The 18008-nt window shown below is 63.3% G+C and overlaps 6 protein-coding genes across 6 annotated transcripts; 2 read left to right on the top strand and 4 right to left on the bottom strand.

Moving 5' to 3' along the window:
- Positions 1–292: 292 nt before the first annotated feature.
- Positions 293–1348, top strand: BXZ73DRAFT_107058 (uncharacterized protein; the record flags this gene model as incomplete). Its single annotated transcript, XM_048016819.1, has 3 exons — positions 293–546; positions 613–1111; positions 1175–1348. The coding sequence occupies 3 exons, from the start codon at positions 293–295 to the stop codon at positions 1346–1348; spliced, it is 927 nt and encodes a 308-aa protein (XP_047872112.1).
- Positions 1349–2588: 1240 nt separating this feature from the next.
- Positions 2589–3717, bottom strand: BXZ73DRAFT_107059 (uncharacterized protein; the record flags this gene model as incomplete). The annotated part of the gene is made up of 3 exons (XM_048016820.1): positions 2589–2801; positions 2855–2962; positions 2989–3717. 3 exons carry the CDS (start codon positions 3715–3717, stop codon positions 2589–2591), a joined length of 1050 nt encoding a protein of 349 aa, XP_047872113.1.
- Positions 3718–3937: 220 nt separating this feature from the next.
- BXZ73DRAFT_82017 (integral membrane protein S linking to the trans Golgi network-domain-containing protein) lies at positions 3938–4715 on the top strand (the record flags this gene model as incomplete). Its single annotated transcript, XM_048023626.1, has 3 exons — positions 3938–4097; positions 4166–4370; positions 4436–4715. The coding sequence occupies 3 exons, from the start codon at positions 3938–3940 to the stop codon at positions 4713–4715; spliced, it is 645 nt and encodes a 214-aa protein (XP_047872114.1).
- A 1930-nt stretch (positions 4716–6645) lies between these two features.
- Positions 6646–10573, bottom strand: BXZ73DRAFT_107061 (uncharacterized protein; the record flags this gene model as incomplete). Its single annotated transcript, XM_048016821.1, has 22 exons — positions 6646–6993; positions 7072–7101; positions 7162–7185; positions 7257–7304; positions 7376–7427; positions 7488–7561; positions 7685–8039; positions 8445–8660; positions 8782–8829; positions 8865–8960; positions 9020–9065; positions 9135–9148; positions 9224–9349; positions 9424–9528; positions 9594–9649; positions 9763–9803; positions 9858–9878; positions 9968–10112; positions 10169–10190; positions 10260–10308; positions 10367–10442; positions 10508–10573. The coding sequence occupies 22 exons, from the start codon at positions 10571–10573 to the stop codon at positions 6646–6648; spliced, it is 2058 nt and encodes a 685-aa protein (XP_047872115.1).
- A 3243-nt stretch (positions 10574–13816) lies between these two features.
- BXZ73DRAFT_82019 (integral membrane protein S linking to the trans Golgi network-domain-containing protein) lies at positions 13817–14600 on the bottom strand (the record flags this gene model as incomplete). The annotated part of the gene is made up of 3 exons (XM_048023627.1): positions 13817–14096; positions 14162–14366; positions 14441–14600. 3 exons carry the CDS (start codon positions 14598–14600, stop codon positions 13817–13819), a joined length of 645 nt encoding a protein of 214 aa, XP_047872116.1.
- A 318-nt stretch (positions 14601–14918) lies between these two features.
- On the bottom strand, positions 14919–16296 carry BXZ73DRAFT_82020 (uncharacterized protein; the record flags this gene model as incomplete). The annotated part of the gene is made up of 4 exons (XM_048023628.1): positions 14919–14934; positions 15025–15353; positions 15414–15990; positions 16043–16296. 4 exons carry the CDS (start codon positions 16294–16296, stop codon positions 14919–14921), a joined length of 1176 nt encoding a protein of 391 aa, XP_047872117.1.
- Between the last annotated feature and the right edge of the window lie 1712 nt (positions 16297–18008).

Here is an 18008-nt window from a genome sequence, read left to right on the forward strand (position 1 = left end):
GTCCAGTGAGCGCTCAAGGTGCTTTCCCCTTGTTCCTGTCTCGCAGCATGTGTGCCACAGAGGTTCCTGGCTTTGGAGGGCACTTTTCCGGAGACGTCGCCATTCCTTCGTGAGGGTAGACGCCCTACCTTGTCCTTGGAGCGACACATGCCCGAGTGGCTCGTGACAACAAAAGCGTGAGCTTCGCGCAGTCGGAGCGCCCAAGCATCCTGACCATCGCCCACTTTGTGTCGCCACTCACAACTCCTCTCATCCACCGTCCCCAGCTAACACCCACGAGTGCGCTTTCAGCATGTACTCAGAATATTACGACGTCCCCTCGCTCCCGCCTCTCGAGCTCTCGGACGACCCCACGTTTCTTGACCACCTCCACATCGAGCGCGTCTGTTTCTACCCGGAATTCGCGCCACCGAACCCAGACAAGCACCTGCGCGAATGTTGGTGCCGTTGCGAGGCGCTGCCTTTCAACACGCTCATCAACCATCTCAACTCGCTCCCCAGCACCAAACGGGAGTACTGGGACTACATGCTCGAGCTCGCCACCCGGTTCGTCTCGCGGCTGTGCCACTAGCACCCACAACTGACTCCGCGCCACTCGCCCCGCCACCACAGGTATCTCTCCGGATGGGGGACAGACACCGGCTGCCCGGACACCCAAGAGGCCCTCGTCGTCCTCCGCACGCTCACGCGCGACGCGCTCGAGCCCGCGCCCCCGCTCTCCCCGTCCATGCTCGCCCTCCCAGCCACCCCGCGAAGCCGTGCGCCGGCCCGCCCCCCCGCCCGGCCTGCCGCGCCCCCGACCGCACCCGCAGACGTACTCGCGCGCGCGTACGCGCTGGCGACGTACGCGGCCTACGCCGAGTGCACGACGCCGTCCGCGGCGGCGCTGCGCCACTTCGACCCGGTCGGACACTTGCTGCTCGCGGTCGCGTGCGCCGCGGAGGCCGCGCGGCTGTCGACCCCGCGGCGCCCACCGGGGACGACCGTCACGCATGTCGCGGGCGTGCTTTGCGACCTCGCGGACGGGCTCGGGCTGGAGCTCGCGCCGTGGGAGTGGCTGCGGCCGCTCGTCGGGCTCGCGCGCACGATGAGGCCTGCCGTCGTGAGATCGGTGAGTAGCGCTTTGTTCTGTTCGAGCAAGGGTGAGAGGTCTGACGTACGCCCGCGGTGTTAGCGACGCCCGACGTCGGGACAGTGGGGCGACGTGCGCATCACGCGCAGGATGGTCGCTGCGTTTGGACGGCGCGAGGCGCTCCTAAAGCAGGATGGTCGGATCGAGAGCGTGCCGACGCTGAGCGAGGAAGAGGCGGTGGGATGCTTGGGGTCCCTCGCGCTCGAGTGCATGTAGTACACCCTGTGCAAAGTGTTTCGTCCGTCCGATAATTGCATGTCGGAAAGGTGTGCTGTATGATCAGGGGCGGCCGCTCCAGGTGCGTCGGCTATCTATCCTAACATATAGGCTTCCTGCTCTGCAGGTCGTCGTTCGCAGAAAATGGCGAGAGAAGTGAGCGAGATGCGGTACGTTCGTGATGCATTACCGTTGGGCGTATTCTGCTGGGAGATCAGCCATGATGTAAGAGTGATCATACAGATACGGTATATGAATCGCCCGCGCGACTGGAGGTCTGTCCGAGGGCTTGAAGAAAGCAAGGCAGAGGAGGTTCGCCGATACGCGGCACACTAGAAACGAGAGCGAGAGGAGAAGAATAGCGCGGAACTCGGATGCCCAGCCTTGTCAGCTCTGGCGCCCCGGAACGCGAAGATAGGAAACACGAAGATAGGATTTTTGTTTTCCGATGGATAGGGCCGACGGATGGGCACATGCGTAGATAGATACGAGGATGTAAAAAATAACATATTCTGGGTGGGCATAGTGGAGGGTAGCTCGAAGAAACAGGTTGGGCTAGCACGGAGCCGCCTCGCGCCCTTTCGACATCCTGCCCGGTGAGAGGGACTCATGCCGCGCGTGCCGCAGGCTCATCGGGTGGCCGACGGAGTCGTGGTCCTGGGCTGTAGCGTGAGGCGCAGACGCATCGGGACGCGGGGAGCACGTCATGGTGGGCGCGCGCCCCGGAGGGCACACGGTGATGCACGCGGCGGCTGGGCGAGCAGGATGAGCTCGGAGTGTCCGCTCCTGGGGACGAACCATCGTCGCGACGTATGGTCCGAGTTGAAACGTTGGTCAACCGGTGATGCTGAGGGGCGCCGTTGTCCGCGCTCGTCTGGTTGGGTACGGACTGGTGCCAGGCCGCTGCCCGTGCGATTCAACTTGTGTAAACATTGTTTTAAAGATTTATCACATTTTTGGATGACGCTTGTCGCACCAGCTTCGCTTTGGTCAGTTGCATGAAAATAGTGGTACAAAAACCACGCTGTACACCACCAGTATGTAGACGAGAGAGGATGTACAAGGATCACCGCTACGGACCATCAGCGCCGTGCTTGGGTTGGGTGCGTACCCAGCCCGGTGTTTTTGAAGCTTACAAGAACTTAATACATAAGGGCTGCGGAAATCAAAGGCATCAGAGAACATCGAACAATGCAAGGGACGGTGAAAAACACACTCACTCAGACGTCCGCCGCGGGGGTCATTGGTCGACGACGGTCACGTCCCACACGCCCTCTCCACCCGCCAAGCGCTGCTCCCACAGAGACTGAAGCTTCATGTAGAAGTCAACGTCAGGGATGCTGAAGCCGAGGATGGTGCCGACCCCGGAGACGTTGAGCTTGACAGGCTCGAGCACGGCAATCCGCCTCTGCACGTCGGATGCGGCGAGCTCCTTGAGCTGCGCCATCAGGTCCTGCTATTCCGGGTCAGCGGTGCGAAAGACGACGTCAAGCGTGCGACACACACCTGGTCGATGAACCGATACTGTGAGGTGTCGAGCGTCTGGACGATCACGCGCTGCAGCGTCGCGGGGAACTCCTCGCCCGCGCCGTGGGAGGGGCGACGGTGTCCGTGCTGACGAGGCGCGTGAGCCCGCTGACGACGCCGCCCTGGCGCATGAAGGACGGGCCGAGGCGGGCGAGGAAGAGGTGGGTGATCCGCGGGGCGATCCGGGCGACGACGCGGGGAACGGACTGGCGGATCGTGCTCGCGCCGTTCTGGATGAGGTGCAGGCGGCGGAGGGCGGCGTAGGTGGTTTGGCCGGCAGGGGTGCGGAACATGGGGGCGCCGTCGACAATCTCGACGTGCTCGACGGTGTGGAGGAGGGAGGTGTGCGCGGTGAGCTCGTGGAGGTGAGGGAGGGGGACAGAGAGCGGGTGGTCGGCGGTGTGGTAGCGATGGAAGAGGAGGAGGGCGAGAGCACGGAGGGTGGGGGCGACGGCAAGGAGGAGGCGGGAGATGGAGAAGGCGAGGCCGAGGGCAGGGGCGTCGGTGGGCATGAACGTGTCCCGCATCTGGGTGAACGTCGAGCGGGATTGGTCGTGTGGTTGGCCGGGGGGGCGTCGCATTGCGCTCTGGGCGCGGTCGGTAATGTAGAGGAAGAGCACGGGCGTATCGGACGACGGTGAAGATGCGTGGAGACCCTCTAGCAGGGTCGCAAAGGCTGCGATTTGTGCAGGGCCGAAGAGGGCGACGGAGGCGTAGAGGAAGGGACGCGAGGCGGCCGCGATGTATCGCGAGGTGAGACCGAGAGCGCGTCCAGTCGATCCGTCATCAGTGCAAGCGTAAGAAAAGATCGAGTGGAGGACTTCAACCGGGCATTGATCCATCGTTGAAACGTTGAAGGAGATCGTCAACTTGACGCGGTCCACTGCCCGCACTCGCCGCCCTCAAAGTCCAAATACCCACAGCCTGGGCCGCGTCAGCGAGTGGTGACCAGCGCCTAAGCCGCAGCGGTCCGCGCGATGGGGCCGGACCGGGCACTCGGAACAAACGCCGGATGTGAGCGAGCGCGGGCAGTCGTCCGCTGTCTCCGCCAACGCGACGACCATGACGAAGTCCACCGGCTGGGATCCGGTCCTCATCCTCTCCCAGATCCTTGCCCTCCAGACCCTCCACTACCTCGCCCTCTCCCTCCTCGTCCCGCCCCTCCTCGTCATCTTCGCCGATCCCGCCTCGCTCGAGTATGAAGGCGGTGCTGCCAATGTCGGTATGCCCTCCCTCGCCCGCCGTCCGCCCCGTGCTGACCCCTCCCCCTCCCCTCCCCACACACCTCAGGGATGATCCTTGACTGGCGCGAGATGGCGGGCCGCCCGACGACCCGCGCGTTGCCCGGCGAAGGGCCCTGGAGCGCGTGGAACGCCGTCTGGAGCGGCGGCAGGCAGGTCGGGCTCGGGTCCGCGCAGCAGGGCGGCCTGCGCAGCGTCGATCCCGTCCGATGCTGGCTCATCGTCGCGTGCTGGCTGGTGGCGTCAGTCGCAGAGTACGTCTCCCTCGTCCGATCTCGCGATCGATGTCGCGCGTGTTGACCGACCGCGTTACACCCAGCGTGTACTGCCTGTATGCGCTCGTGCGGCGGCCGCGGCTGGTGCTCGACTTTGCGCTTACGCTGCTGTTCGTCCACCTGGTGCTGACGACGTACTACACGGCTGCGTTTCCGACGTCGGTCTTTTTCTGGCTCGTGGTCGGGGCCAGCACTGCGGGGACGGTCATTTTCGCGGAGCAACTGTGCGTCAAGCGGGAGATGGATGAAGGCCTGGTTGTGACGGCGCCGACGGACAACGGAGAGGACAACGTGGAGATGGGCCACCTGCTACGGCACGACTGAAGATCTCACCATCGTATCTGGATACCCACTGGCCCATGTCAGGGTGCGTCTTTTTAGGCTACCCATATTACCCCCGCGCCAATCCTCCACTAAGTCCAGCGTGCTCCCCATATAATGGGAGGCAATGCACTTTCCCCCGTTCTCCTTACACACACATACTATGGAATGAGTGGTTGCCACTGTGACGCCCTTCTCCTGTAACATTCGGTTGAATGACGATTAATCGTTCTCTGCCTGCCGGTTATTGCCTGCCAGGCCGTCGGATATCACGACGGTATGTCACGGTGCGCTTCTTGCAAGCTCACGCGTTTCGCACAGGCCTCGTTGAGTCCTCCGCAATCTTCTCTATCGGAATCTGCTCCAGCTCATCCATCTGTTACGTTCCCGTCGGTCGCGAAGCTGCTCCCGGTCCACACATGGTGTGCGATAGCCCGTTCCTTCCATGCGAGCCTGTAGGTGTGAGAGTGTGGTTACCTCACGAACTCTATCGGAGCCCTAGGACCACGGTGCTGGTGCCACTTCGCGGGTGACGAACACCTTCTCCCTAGGTCTAAAACCAGGCGCATGGTATGTGGTTCAGGTTCCGGAACTCTATCTGCTTCGACGTTCGAATGCGACCGTGCACCTCATCGAAGCAGAAGCACGTATCCTGACCCCAGTACGCCAACACCCTTGGCTGTGCACCCTGGTCTCTTCGCGCTGACGGACTTGACCCAGTCGGTCTCTGCATTCTAGGTGACCAGTCCACGCAGAATGCCCCCACGTCAAATCCCGTCCAATCTCAAACACGCGCCCGGCCGGGGCTCTCCCTCAACCTCGCGTCATTTCCACCCACTTCGGTGGCTGGGGGACCCACATCTCAAGCTCTCAAGTCTCAGGGCCTCAAGCTTCCTGTCTGCCCTCTGCACGTTCTCTTCACAAGCGATCTTCTGCTTTCGACATCACGACGTCCCTTAGACGCCCTATCCCTCCGTGACGTCACGTTCTTTCCGCTCGCCTCCGTGCTCGAACCTGTCATACGCCCGGCTAGTCTCCCTTAGGCAGCCCTTCTAGATCAAAATACAAGTACTATCAAAGCATCCGCCCGCCGAAAGCACTCGCGGCCGCAAGCGCCAGGGTCGGCCGGGGGCGCACACTGCGTCGCGCACGACGCGGTTGATGCGCACTGTACGTCTGCAGCCTGTGGCCCAGGGCGATCATCCTCATCCATCACCCCCCTGGGCGGAAACGACGCAGAGGGGGAGGGAGCTAAGAGGGCACTTGGAAGGGAGGCGGGCGGGCGAGTGCGTGCGGCCAGCCCTGGCCAGCCCGAGGGACACGCTACTCGTAGTGACGCGGGCCGCCGCGGAGAGCGTTCGTGGCCGACTTCTCGGCCCCGCACGCGTACGTACGTGCGCCCAACCGCACCCACGCTGTCGGCAAGGTAGAACGCCTGCGGTGAACACTAGTAGGACAACGAAGCGATAGCATTCTACAGCGACGAGAGACAGGAGACAAGCTAGCGGGGACGTCGACATGGGCGCACGCGTACGGCGGCACGGGCATGGGCATGAGCGTGGACGTGGACGTGAATGGTTAGGCGTGGACATGGGACGTCAATCGACAACGGCGGTAGGGTACGTACAAACAGTCGTGGCGCGGGCGTGGCACGGACGGGCTGGGGCATCTAGTAAGGTAACGGTAATAGCACGGGCTGGCCGGCGTGCGGGCACGGGCGCGGCGAGCCGGAGAGGACTGTACACGATCCGAGACGGGCAAGAGAGGGGCGTATCGCGAGAACGAGGGACGAGGCGGCGGAGCGGAGCATCGACCAGCAAGACCACACAGCACAGGAGCGGTAGTACAGCACGAAGAGTTCCTGAGTCCGGGTCCTGGAGAAGGGGTGCGCGGGGGTGTGTGGAGCACCCAGGGTGGGGTGCGAGCTATCGCTTTACGCGGCTGCGGCCGCAGCGGCGACGGCGGCAGCAACGGCGGCCTCGACTTCGGCCGGCACGGGCTCTTCGTCTTCGGGCTCCGCATCCGCGACGGGTTCTTGCTGCTGCTGCTTGACGGCGACCCACTTGTCGCTCTTGGGCTTCGTCTTGTCCTGCTCCTCCTCGGACGTGACGCTCTCCTCCGTGTCCGCGTCCGCACCGCTCGTCTGCTCGGCGTCGGAGGTCGTCGTCGAGTCCGACGACGACTCGCTCGCGACCGCCGGGGCGCTCTTGAGCCCCGCGACGCGCTTCGCCTTGCGCTCCTTCTTCTCCGCCGCGGCTGCTACCGCAGCGTCCTTCTCCGCCTGTCCACGCAACGAGTGAGCGGGGGCGCTGGCCACGGACGTACGCAAACGGAGCAGGGCGGGCCCGAGCGATCATACCTCTTTCGCGGCGGCCGCCTTCTCTTCCTTCTGTAGCGCGCGGGGGCCGGGTCAGCTCGCACGCGCGCGCGCACGGGACAAGCGACGCACCTCTTTCGCCTCGGCCTCTTCCTTCTGCGGACGGGGAGAGCGAGGTGAGTCGCCGGGGGTCGTCACGAAGACGTAAGGCGGGGAGCAGAACTCACCTCCTTGCGCGCCTTCTCCTCCGCCTCTTTCTTCTCCCGAGCTTCGCGCTGGGAGGCCGCGGCGGTGACGTCAGCACGTGCGGGCGCGAGAGACATGCTGTGGGCCGCGCGGCGCTCACCTCTTCCTTCTCCTTCTTCATCTTCTCGCGCATCTCGCGTTCGGAGACAACCCTGGTCACCGTCAGCCGAGCGCCTGGCGAGGCAGCGAGGACGGGCAAATGGGCGACTCACCAGGCGGCAACTTCGTCCACACACTCGCGAGGGCGTGTCTTGTTCCGGAGCAGGTAGCCCTGCAGCGCTGCGACCTGAGGTTGGAGGAATGTCCGTCAGCGTTCCGTTCCGCGCAGTCCAGCGCGCGCTCCGCCTCCGCCGTGGCGCACCACGCCACGAACCGCAGAGGGCGGAAGAGGTCGGCCGAAGAGACTTACGCTCAGCTCGTTCTCAGGGATCGCGTCCCCAAAGCGCTTCGCGAGCGCCGAGATCTCTTCCTCGTCCAGCGGCGGGATCCGGTGCGCGGCCGCGCGCTTCCGCTTGGACTCGGCGAGGTGCGCCGCGTCGGAGGCCTCCTTCTCTTCCTTCGTCGCCGCCTTGCCCTTGCTGTCTTCGCTCGCGACGGCGGCGGGGGCGGCTGCGGCGGGCGCGCGGGCGGGGAAGAAGCACTTGAAGATGCCCTCCGCCTGCCATTTGGTGGCGTGCTTGAAGTTCACCCAGACGTCCATCCGCCCGGGCCGGGAGAGCGCGGGGTCGAGGCGCTCGATGTGGTTCGTAGTCGCGAAGAGGAGCCTGCGCGCGAGGAAGACGGGGGACGGGTCAGCATGTAGGGCCTGGTCGGTGTGCACGCAAGCGGAGTGGGAGGCGCGGGACGGGACACGTCAGGCGAGGCGAGCGCGACACGCGTGCGTGCGAGGATCAGAACGGGGAAGGGCCCGAAGACGTGTTGGGCAGATGGGGATGGCACGACCGTGGCTACGGGCACAGGCGGAGGCGCGCCCCGCGGCGGCGCATCGGAGGCGGGAGAAGGACGCGGCGAGACGCAGGCGGCGACAGACCGAGGCGCGCGCGCGGTCCATCCCGCCCACAGCCCGAGGCCCGAGACCCGAGACCCGAGAGGATGCAGGGAAGGGCGGGGAAGGGTGCGGGGAAAGGCAGACGGGGGCCGAGACGCAATCGGAATCAAGCGCGACTCACCTGCCCTCGGCGGCCGCAACACCGTCGAGGCTGTTCAAGAGCCCGCTCAGGGAGAGCGTCGAGCCATCGCTCTCCTCCTTGTTCTTTGCGGATGCCTTGCTGCTGCTCCCGGTGCTGCTTGAGCTGCCGGCCGCGGTGGGGACGCCCGTTGAGGACTCGTCGCGCGAGATGCCCCGGGTGAAGGCCGCGTCGAGGTCTTCGAGCAGAAGGATGCATCTGCGAACGCGGGTCAGCAGGCTCCAAGCGGAGATGGTCCGGACGTAAGGAGCGCCGGCCGCGGCCACATCATTCCCGAATCCGGCGCGAAGGCCGGCGCAGGGCTGGGCAAGGTACGCACCGGGACGGGACATTGCCCATAAGCGTCGTCAATGTGTTGTCGCTCATCCTGCGCTCGCACGGTCAGTCACCTGTCGCGCACACATTCGACTGACCACTTGCCCCTTGGACGAGAGTGAAACGACGTAAATATCGAGCCCGAGCTCCCCAGCCAGGCTGTGGATCAGCGACGTCTTCCCACTGGACACGCGTGCGGAGATCAGCTGCTGAAAGCACACCGAGACGGAGAACGCGCGTACCTGCCCGGGACTCCGTGCAGCAGGTATCCGCGTCGGAACGGAATTCCTACGCAATCACAACCCCAGGACCAGTGAGCTTGGGCGTGACCCAGCGGCGCGCCGACGCTTCACGTACCTCGCTCAGCGTACCTGCGGCGCAAACGCGGCGGCGGTTAGCGTTCGCGCTCAAGACGTCAACGCGCTCAGGGTCGCGCGCAAACTCACCAATCTTCCGACGCGAGGAAGTCCTTGCAGTCCGCGAGGATCATGTCCTTCACGCCCGGCTCGAGGACGATCGAGCTCATCGGTCGCTTCTGCCGGGCGCCATTCCATCGCCAGCAGCCGTACGAGCTGGCGCGCGAGCCGAGGTGAGACCAATATTCCCCGCATGCGCCGCGCAGATCAACCGAGCGAAATCCACGTACGTGTCCGCCATGAAGATGTGCACCCGGTGCTCTGCGTCCTTCTCGTATTCCCGCTTCGCCTCGAGCACCAGCCGCTTGAGGATGTCGTTGCTCCGCGCGACGACGCTGCGAGGCGAAGCCGTCAGTACGCGTGCGTCCGCGTCGCACGGAGTCTGGGGCGGGGGGCTTACCTTATTTTGAGCTCCGCGCAGGAGCCGTAGTCTTGGAACCGCTTAGTGCGGGTTATCTGGGGGGAGATGCGCCATCAGGTCCGCGATCGCGAGGGCCCATCAGAAGAAACGTGCGGGGACGCGCGCCGCCGTCCACGGGCGAATGATAACTCTAAACGCGTGTACGCACCCTCAGCCAGTGCCCGCGGTAGTATATCGTGTGTGTCGTGTCTGCGAAGGCCCGTCAGCGCGAAGTCACTGACTCCTACCGCAGGGGAGACTTACCCATGCTCGGCACAATGGCGACTGCGCGCACAGAACGGAGACGCGGACGCGGCGATACGCACACACGTTCGGTCAGTCACGGAACGCCGCAGCGCGCGGGACCGGCTCACCTCGTCGCTTCCTGCCGTTCCCCTGCTGAAACTCGCCGTCCTCCTCGTCCTCCTCGAGATCGCCCGTCGTCTTCTGCGAGAGCCCGTGCCGGCTGACGGAGCGCGTCGTGATGTCGAACTCGCGGCTGCGCCCCCACGCGGGTTGCTGTATCCGGGTTCCCATATGAGCGTCTGCATGCCAGACCGAAAGGTGACGCTGACCTTGGACAGCCAGTGCATGAGCCTGGGTGCCGCAGCGCGCGCGTCAGCTCAATCGCCATCTGACACCGTGGGGCAGTGGGAGGGAACGCACCAGTCATATGGGTAGTCTTCTTGGCTGAAGTGCGCGGTCAAGAAGAACGCTGAAGGCGCAGGCGCGTGGGTGGGTCGACGACGCCGAAGCGGAACGGGAACGCTCACAGTCAATGAAACCATTCCAAGCCGAGACCGATGCTCTCCGCGCGGTTTCGACGGTACCGCCAATGACAACAAGTTTCTGGAAGGACACGTGGCGAGGCAGTGAGTGGAAGAAGAAAGGGGATGGGGAGGGCTGGGACTGACAAGAGTGTCCTGGATGGGGTTGCTGTTGCCGGCGAAGGGGGAGAGGAGGCCCTTGAGAGCCTGCATGGCTGCGCGTCGGGCTGGTGGATTGGGAAGGGCGGTGGAGGAGAGAGGGGGAGCGAGCGGGAGGGCTGGAAGGGTGGGCGCGGAGGGGTTTATATGTAACGGGCGTGCCTCGTGCTCGGATGAACAGCTCGTTAGTGGAAACCGACTGGCGCCCGCCTCGCTACGGTAGCGTCTGTCCCCGCGCCTCTCGTCCCGCGTACGAACACCTAAGCGCCCGTAGCCTCTTGCCATTATGGGATGAGCGCCCGTCTACGCGTGTTCCTCCAGCTGAGACAGGGAGAGGGTACGTACCTTCGCCTGCGCCTCCTCCTGACTCTGCGCGGCAGTGCCCAACCTCGCCCGCCGCCACTCTCCGCCCTGGGTGCGTATTCGCGATAATCCCGCCTAAGCGCGCCGCCTCGTGCCACCACGACGGACGGCCAACGGCAACAACAAGCCCCCTTCGAGTCGCGAGTGCCCCCCAGCCCAGCCGGGCCCAAATGCGCACCCGTCCACCGCGCCCGCCGTCGCCCGCCCGCAGGCGTCTGCGGCTGCGGAGCCCGGACCGGGTCCCCACAGCGCCGCTCGCCCGAGGTCAGCGCTGCAGAGTCGCCCGCCATCGACCCACGCGCGTGGGCCAGGATGCACCAATCCTGCGCGGTCCACCAACGTCCTCCGCGCTCCCACCCCCTCATACGCACCCGCCTCCGAGAAGGCAGCGGCCCCCCCGCATCCCGGTCCGCCCCACGACTGCGCGCTTCGCATGCGTGCGTGCGCCGTGCGCAGGGGCGGGCGTGAGGAGTCAGGCCGTGCGGCGGGTGTCGTACAAGGTACGTACGCGTCCATCCGTCCCCGTCCCCCCCTCCTCCGGGAATCAACACGCCAGGGGGAAAGCGAGGCGGGCGTGGATCCACGCCCGTGCGCGGCCCTGCGCGGCCAAACCCTCCACTGCCAGCCCGGCTGGGCTGCCGCAGGGCTCGACTCCACACTGTTGACGACCGCGCGGGGACCGCGCACGCACGACCGCATTCCAGCGCCCCCAGCCCAGATTTCAACTCCGCCCCGCCGCCCGCCCGTGATGGACCTCTGATGGCGGTCATGCGCGCCGCGGGACGTGGCCTCCACGCTCGCCCGCCACGGCCCGGCATACGTAAACGAACGGGAGTTGCACGATCGCGAGAGCCCGAGCCCCCGCCTTGCCTAATGCGCGACGGACATCGCTGAGGAAGCAGGAGCAGCAGTCACCGAAGCGGCAGAGATGGTTCGTCGAACACACACCGGAAGGCAATCCCAGCCACATAACCGAAAGTGGCATGTTGCTCTGCTCGCGCCTGTTGGTCGCCCGCTGTGAGGTACATCGCCGCGAGGCGGAAGCGACCGAACCCGAGTTGGCAGGCTGCGATCGCGCACGAGCCCAAAGACCTGCAGCGTGGACAGTGATTGCTGAACCGATGAACCGCAATCGACTCACCTCGCCCACCTTCCCTATCAACACACGAGTCCGACTCGGCCTGCATATTGTCCCACCTTCACCACCGCTCCGCCCACGGCCTTGGCCTCCGATCTTCAAAGACCGACCTCGAGTCCAAGCGTTCGCGCCCAATGTGGTAAGACTTGATACCGGACCCAACCATTGTTTCGCATCCGGCTCGTCAGAACGTCGACCTCGAGAACCCACGTCCATGTGTACAAAGCCTAGACCCCGTCCCGCGCGACTACGGTCCCGAAGGTGGGCGCAATGACTGGTCGGCGATAGTATTCAGGGGTGCGCGGGAATAGGCTGCGCGCCCCAGAATCCAAATCTTCGATCGTCATAGGCAGCCCAGAAGCCTTGGCGAAGAAGAGTAGCGTGTCCCGAGTAAATGGGTGAAAGGACCGTACCTGCCTCGTCCTCCCGAGGTCGCTCGACGTTCACTTGATCTGTGCCGCCTGTGTCACGATTTCCTGTCGCAGCACAAAGCACCTGCGGCCAGGGCGCTAATGAGATCGCCGCTGAGTTGGAGCGAGAAGAGGGCGGTCATTAATCGCCACCTTATAGGCGACGATGGGAACCTAAGGAAATGGGGGCCGAGAAGGATAATAGTCAGCGCGGGGGCCGTGCAGCGCGAATCGAGCGTTCTCGGCCTACCGAGAGGCGCGAGGTGCAGAATCACGACAATAGAACGGAACTGCAAGGAAGAATGCGGGCGTTATGGGCCCTAGATCAGTTCACAGATAGATTGAGGCGGTTGCACCGGGGACTGCCTTGACATATCGAATCCATCTGCGGAGACGCAGGCGTTCGGGCTGCGAGCAATCAGTAGGCCAGCGCGATGTGGCGCAGATATGAAAGGGCACGAGCCTGGCAAGTGCACACACGAACCCTGCACCCCGCAGGACGCTGTAGTTAATATCCAAGCTCGGAATGATCTGGTCGTGCCCAAACTTCGAATCAGATGCTCATCTGCAACATGGACCACATACCGCCATCCGACAACCACAGAACTCTGACGATCGTGCTCCACTCCTTCACTGCGAAGGTGCATCGGCGCCGTGGTCCTAGGACTTGACGGCGTTCGTGAAGTAACCACACACACATCTGCCATACGCGTGGGAGGAACGTGTTTCTGCAGAACATGCGAGGGACACGAACCAATCAGGAGAAACCTCGCGACCGATAGGTCCCCATGGACGGCAGCGATGCATGATGGATGGATGAAGATAGCTTCAGTGGCGGAACGACGAGCGGAGCGCAGAAGCAGGACGTGAACGACGGCTGGGCAATCCACGATTTCGAACGTAGCAGGGGGACCTGTGCGGGACGCGTAAGCCTGCAGACAGCGTACGATCACACACCAGCACGATTCTCGAACACATAAACCGATCGTTAGCTCCGAACAACCTCCACGCTAAATGCACGTCTACTGCTTGATCTCACGAAACGTCTTGGATGGCATGCAGGGACGGTTCGAGAAGAGGAGAAGGGGCTGTAGTCATTCAGTCACTGGTGACAGGAGAGCCGAGCCGCACCACGTCCGCCACCCTCTTGCAGCCAGAATGCATGCTGGTTGTTGACGCTTCGATCTCACACATTTTGCGTGCGTGCACGTAAGGGTGACTCTCGTTGCGGGGACGCGTGTCAATTACCGCCCATTAGAAGCCAAGTAAACTACGATCTAAGACAAGATCGGTGTGAATTCAGCAGGGAGAAGTTCAATAGACGTACCATCCTTTGGTACGCTGTGATGGATATCCGAGATGACGGTAGTGGGTCTCCAAGGATCTTCAGTCTTGCCGCAGCAGGTGGCCCATCTCCACGTTGTCCTCTCCGTTGTCCGTCGGCGCCGTCACAACCAGGCCTTCATCCATCTCCCGCTTGACGCAGAGTTGCTCCGCGAAAATGACCGTCCCCGCAGTGCTGGCCCCGACCACGAGCCAGAAAAAGACCGACGTCGGGAACGCAGCCGTGTAGTACGTCGTCAACACCAGGTGGACGAACAGCAGCGTCAGCGCAAAGTCGAGCACCAGCCGCGGCCGCCGCACGAGCGCATACAGGCAGTACACGCTGGGTGTAACGCGGTCGGTCAACACGCGCGACATCGATCGCGAGATCGGACGAGGGAGACGTACTCTGCGACCGACGCCACCAGCCAGCACGCGACGATGAGCCAGCATCGGACGGGATCAAAGCTGCGCAGGCCGCCTTGCTGCGCGGACCCGAGCCCGACCTGCCTGCCGCCGCTCCAGACGGCGTTCCACGCACTCCAGGGCCCTTCGCCGGGCAGGGCGCGGGTCGTCGGGCGGCCCGCCATCTCGCGCCAGTCAAGGATCATCCCTGGGGTGTGCGGGGAGGGGGAGGGGAGGGGGAAGGGTCAGCGCGGAGCGGACGACGGGCGAGGGAGAGCATACCGACATTGGCAGCACCGCCTTCATACTCGAGCGAGGTGGGATCGGCAAAGATGACGAGGAGGGGCGGGACGAGGAGGGAGAGGGAGAGGTAGTGAAGGGTCTGGAGGGCGAGGATCTGGGAGAGGATGAGGACCGGATCCCAGCCGGTGGGCTTGGCCATGGTCGTCGTTGGCGGAGACAGCGGACGGCTGCGCGCGCTCGCCCACATCCGGCGTCTGACCGTGCGGCACGCCCCGGTCCGGCCTTACCGGTGGGTTCAGACGTTGGACGTTAACTAGGGAAGGTTGTACGCCACCCACTAACAATATCCTCCAATGTACAGTCATTTCTGTGACCTTTCAGCAATACGCACAAGTTCCTACAACGTTCCGACACTGGATTGGTGATCTAGTACTGCAGGGACGCCTTTTGTACAAGCTTCACCGCTGCTACCTTCACCATCGCCACCATACCATTACATGCTCGGCGAATGTATTCTTTAGGACCGGAAACTTCTATAAAGTCGTGAGTGAAAAGGATACCTCGTCGGTTGTTGCGGACGTACCTGGAAAAACGGTTCCTTGCCGTACATGGTCCTCACATACAGGTGGCATTTCCACATGAGCTCCACGAACTCCTGCTTGAACAGACGGAGAATGCGAGGGGCCAGAGAGTAAGAGACAATGCGTATCATCTCTCCCTCCCTCCGACGCGGCCACGGATGTTCAAACTCCAGAAAGATACCGCCGGTGTTCCGCGCCCGCCACCGGTGCTCAGGTTTCGCGACCGGGCACTTCGAGCAGTCGCAGGGATCTTTCCCGTAGAACTCAGCCTCGTAGTACGTCTCCTCGTCGACCCAGTCCGCGTCGCCGTCGTCGTTTGCGATAGTCTCGGGCGCAGAACGGCGGCACGACACCCGGTGCATGGTCCAGTGCTATGCGGCGCAAGCCTCGCTCAGCAAGCAATCGTCGAAGAAGTGAGCGAGGACACTTACCCGGTCTTGACACTCCGTGCTGCAGTAGTACGCCTCCCACCGCCCCGCGCACGGCCCCGCGCACCTCCGGAGCGCACGCTTGTGGACCGCCTGGATCCCGCACCCCGGGGCGGCGCAGCGGTACATGTTCTCGCGCCCCTTGATCTTCCGCGCGCGGTCCGCGCCCCACTTGTCGAGCGCGGCGCGGTGCACGCGGTGCGCCGCGAGGAGGTGCACGAGGTTGCAGAACCCGGGGAGGCCGAAAGGGTCGACACCGAGGACGCCAGTGAAAGACGCGAGCCACTCGGCGACGCGGAGGACGATTGGGGGTAAGAAGCCGCGCGCGGCGAGTTCTTCGCAGAAGCAGAGGGCTCTGGTAAGCCCCGGGTGCGTGCGGGCCGAGTGAAAAGTGCCGCCGAAGATGTGGTGGTCGAGGAAGAACTGGAAGTTGGTCCAGGCGGCGGCGGCGAGCGCGCGGTTCGCGAGGAGGCGACCTGCGGGGGTGGGGTCGTCGGATTTGCCGAGGTCTTCGAGGAGCTCTCGGACTTTGCCGCCGATGGGTTGCATCGTGTCGAGCGGACAGCAGCGAGCCATTTGGCTGGACACGGGGGTTAACGAGGCACTGAGGAGGGGCTCACGGAGCGACTTACCGGACCGCCCACTCGAGCGTGAGGGGACCGTTCTTGTTCTCGGCCGCGACGCGAAGGTCCTCGATTGAGTACTGTCGGAGTAGCTGTACTGCCTCCGAGTATTTGACATCTCTGTCGAGAGAATGATCGCGATGGTCATAAAAGAGCTCATCCTTCAGAGTCACGACATCGTCGAGCTTTGGGAATTCTTTGAGCTCCCAGCGGCCCGCGGTGGGGATGTCGGCGACGACATGGCAAATCACCGGCGGAGGCATTTTGGCTTGCAGATAGCCGACGTGTATCGAGGGTTTCTGAAGACCTGAGACGAGTACTTGAAGAGCGCAGAGGAGACGAATCGATGGGAGACGGAGTTGCCGATACGAACAAAGGCTGAGCTTCAAAGTGTCGTACTGCAGACGTCCAAAGGAGTTCCCACGCCGCGGACTGTGCCGTGTCGACGTCATCGAGTGGACGATGGGATGACTGGCTTGTTCGAAGACAACAAAGGGCGAGAAGAAGATCGATATGCGTCGGGGACTGAAGTCATAAGTCGTCGCTGTCCGCCTCATTCTGTTGGTTCCTAGTGTTCCGGTGTACGCCCTCATCCGAGGCACTACCAGTATGCTTAGTCATGTATACTACGTTCCCACGCATTGTACAGTACTATGCCGCCGTATCGTCCTAGATCGATATCCAATCTATCATCCTATCCACCATCGTCGTCCTATCCGACACCCTGTCCGTCATCCGGCGTCATTTCGCCTCTACGGCTCTCTTCGTCCACTGCTCGATTCTTCACACATTCATGGGGCGGCCACATAAGACGTCGTCTCGCCTGAAATGTGTCGCAAAGTCTGGCTGGACTCCAGGTGGATACGAAAGGGTAATTTTGTCGGGTGCGCTGGACCGACACGGAGGAAGCGTGAGAAGATATCTGGCGCCTCCGAGCGCTGCGCTGTCGCCACGTTGGGAAATTTATCCCAACTCATTTTCCAACGCTAGCATGACTCCTCCCCGTTGGTATGGTTCCGAAAACTGGAAGAGCCTATTGCGCTGAATCACGACCTCATCAGCACCAACGTACGTCTCATACGCTATTGAACTTGAGCGCTAGAACGATACCAACCTGCACTCCAGGCAGCACCGGGTTGAAAGGGAAACACGCTCAAGGATATTTCGCGCGCTGATCCGCTCGGTGGGCCTTCCAATCCAGAGCTGCGCTCTTCTATTAACACCTTGAATTGCTCCGTCGCCAGTACCTTACCATATCCTACATATTCTTCAACGTGTACCTCGACCACATCGTCCTTGGAGGCTCCCGCTACTCTGATCGGCACCGCAGGCTCCTCAACAGAACCTCAACAAAGCCTGTTACTCTGCCGACCTGGCCGACATACCCGACTTCGTTCCTCGCACCTCTTTGCGCATCTCCGAATGGGTCGGGACGTCCAAGATGGCCAACAGCGGTGGGACGCGGACTCCAAAGTCAAGATCCATCTGCGCGAGGACGCGCGGCGCCCGGGTGCGGGATCAAGGCCATCCTTAGGGGATCTGCAGGCGCAGCACGGCACGTCAGGCTCATGTGAGTGAGTCTTACGAGCCTCGGCTGACGCATCGTCGCCATACAGCAATGGGATATCCACCGGGGATCGTGCTATCTTCGTCTCCAGAAGTCGTGATGGGCACTCCACACACAGTTCTCGCTGTCGGGCAGGGGTCCGGCCCGCGGACGTTGCCGGTGCAGCCCGTGAAAGTCGGGAAAGGCTCCACGTTCAATGTCGCCGGTACCCACACTACTGGGCCATCCGCTTCCCCGCTTCGTCTTCTCCTCCACGGCCGGCGGCCACATGGCCACCACACTCCCGCCGCGCTGTCCGCACATCTCGGCTCGCGGGTCTACCCGCGCATCGCAACTTCGGGCCCCACGCGATGAGTGGCTCTGACCGAAGGGAGGACTGGACCGATCGTCTGCACGCCGCTCGCACCT

This window comes from Epithele typhae (assembly GCF_022376455.1).
Source record: "Epithele typhae strain CBS 203.58 chromosome Unknown BXZ73scaffold_98, whole genome shotgun sequence".
Lineage (NCBI taxonomy): Eukaryota > Fungi > Basidiomycota > Agaricomycetes > Polyporales > Epitheliaceae > Epithele > Epithele typhae.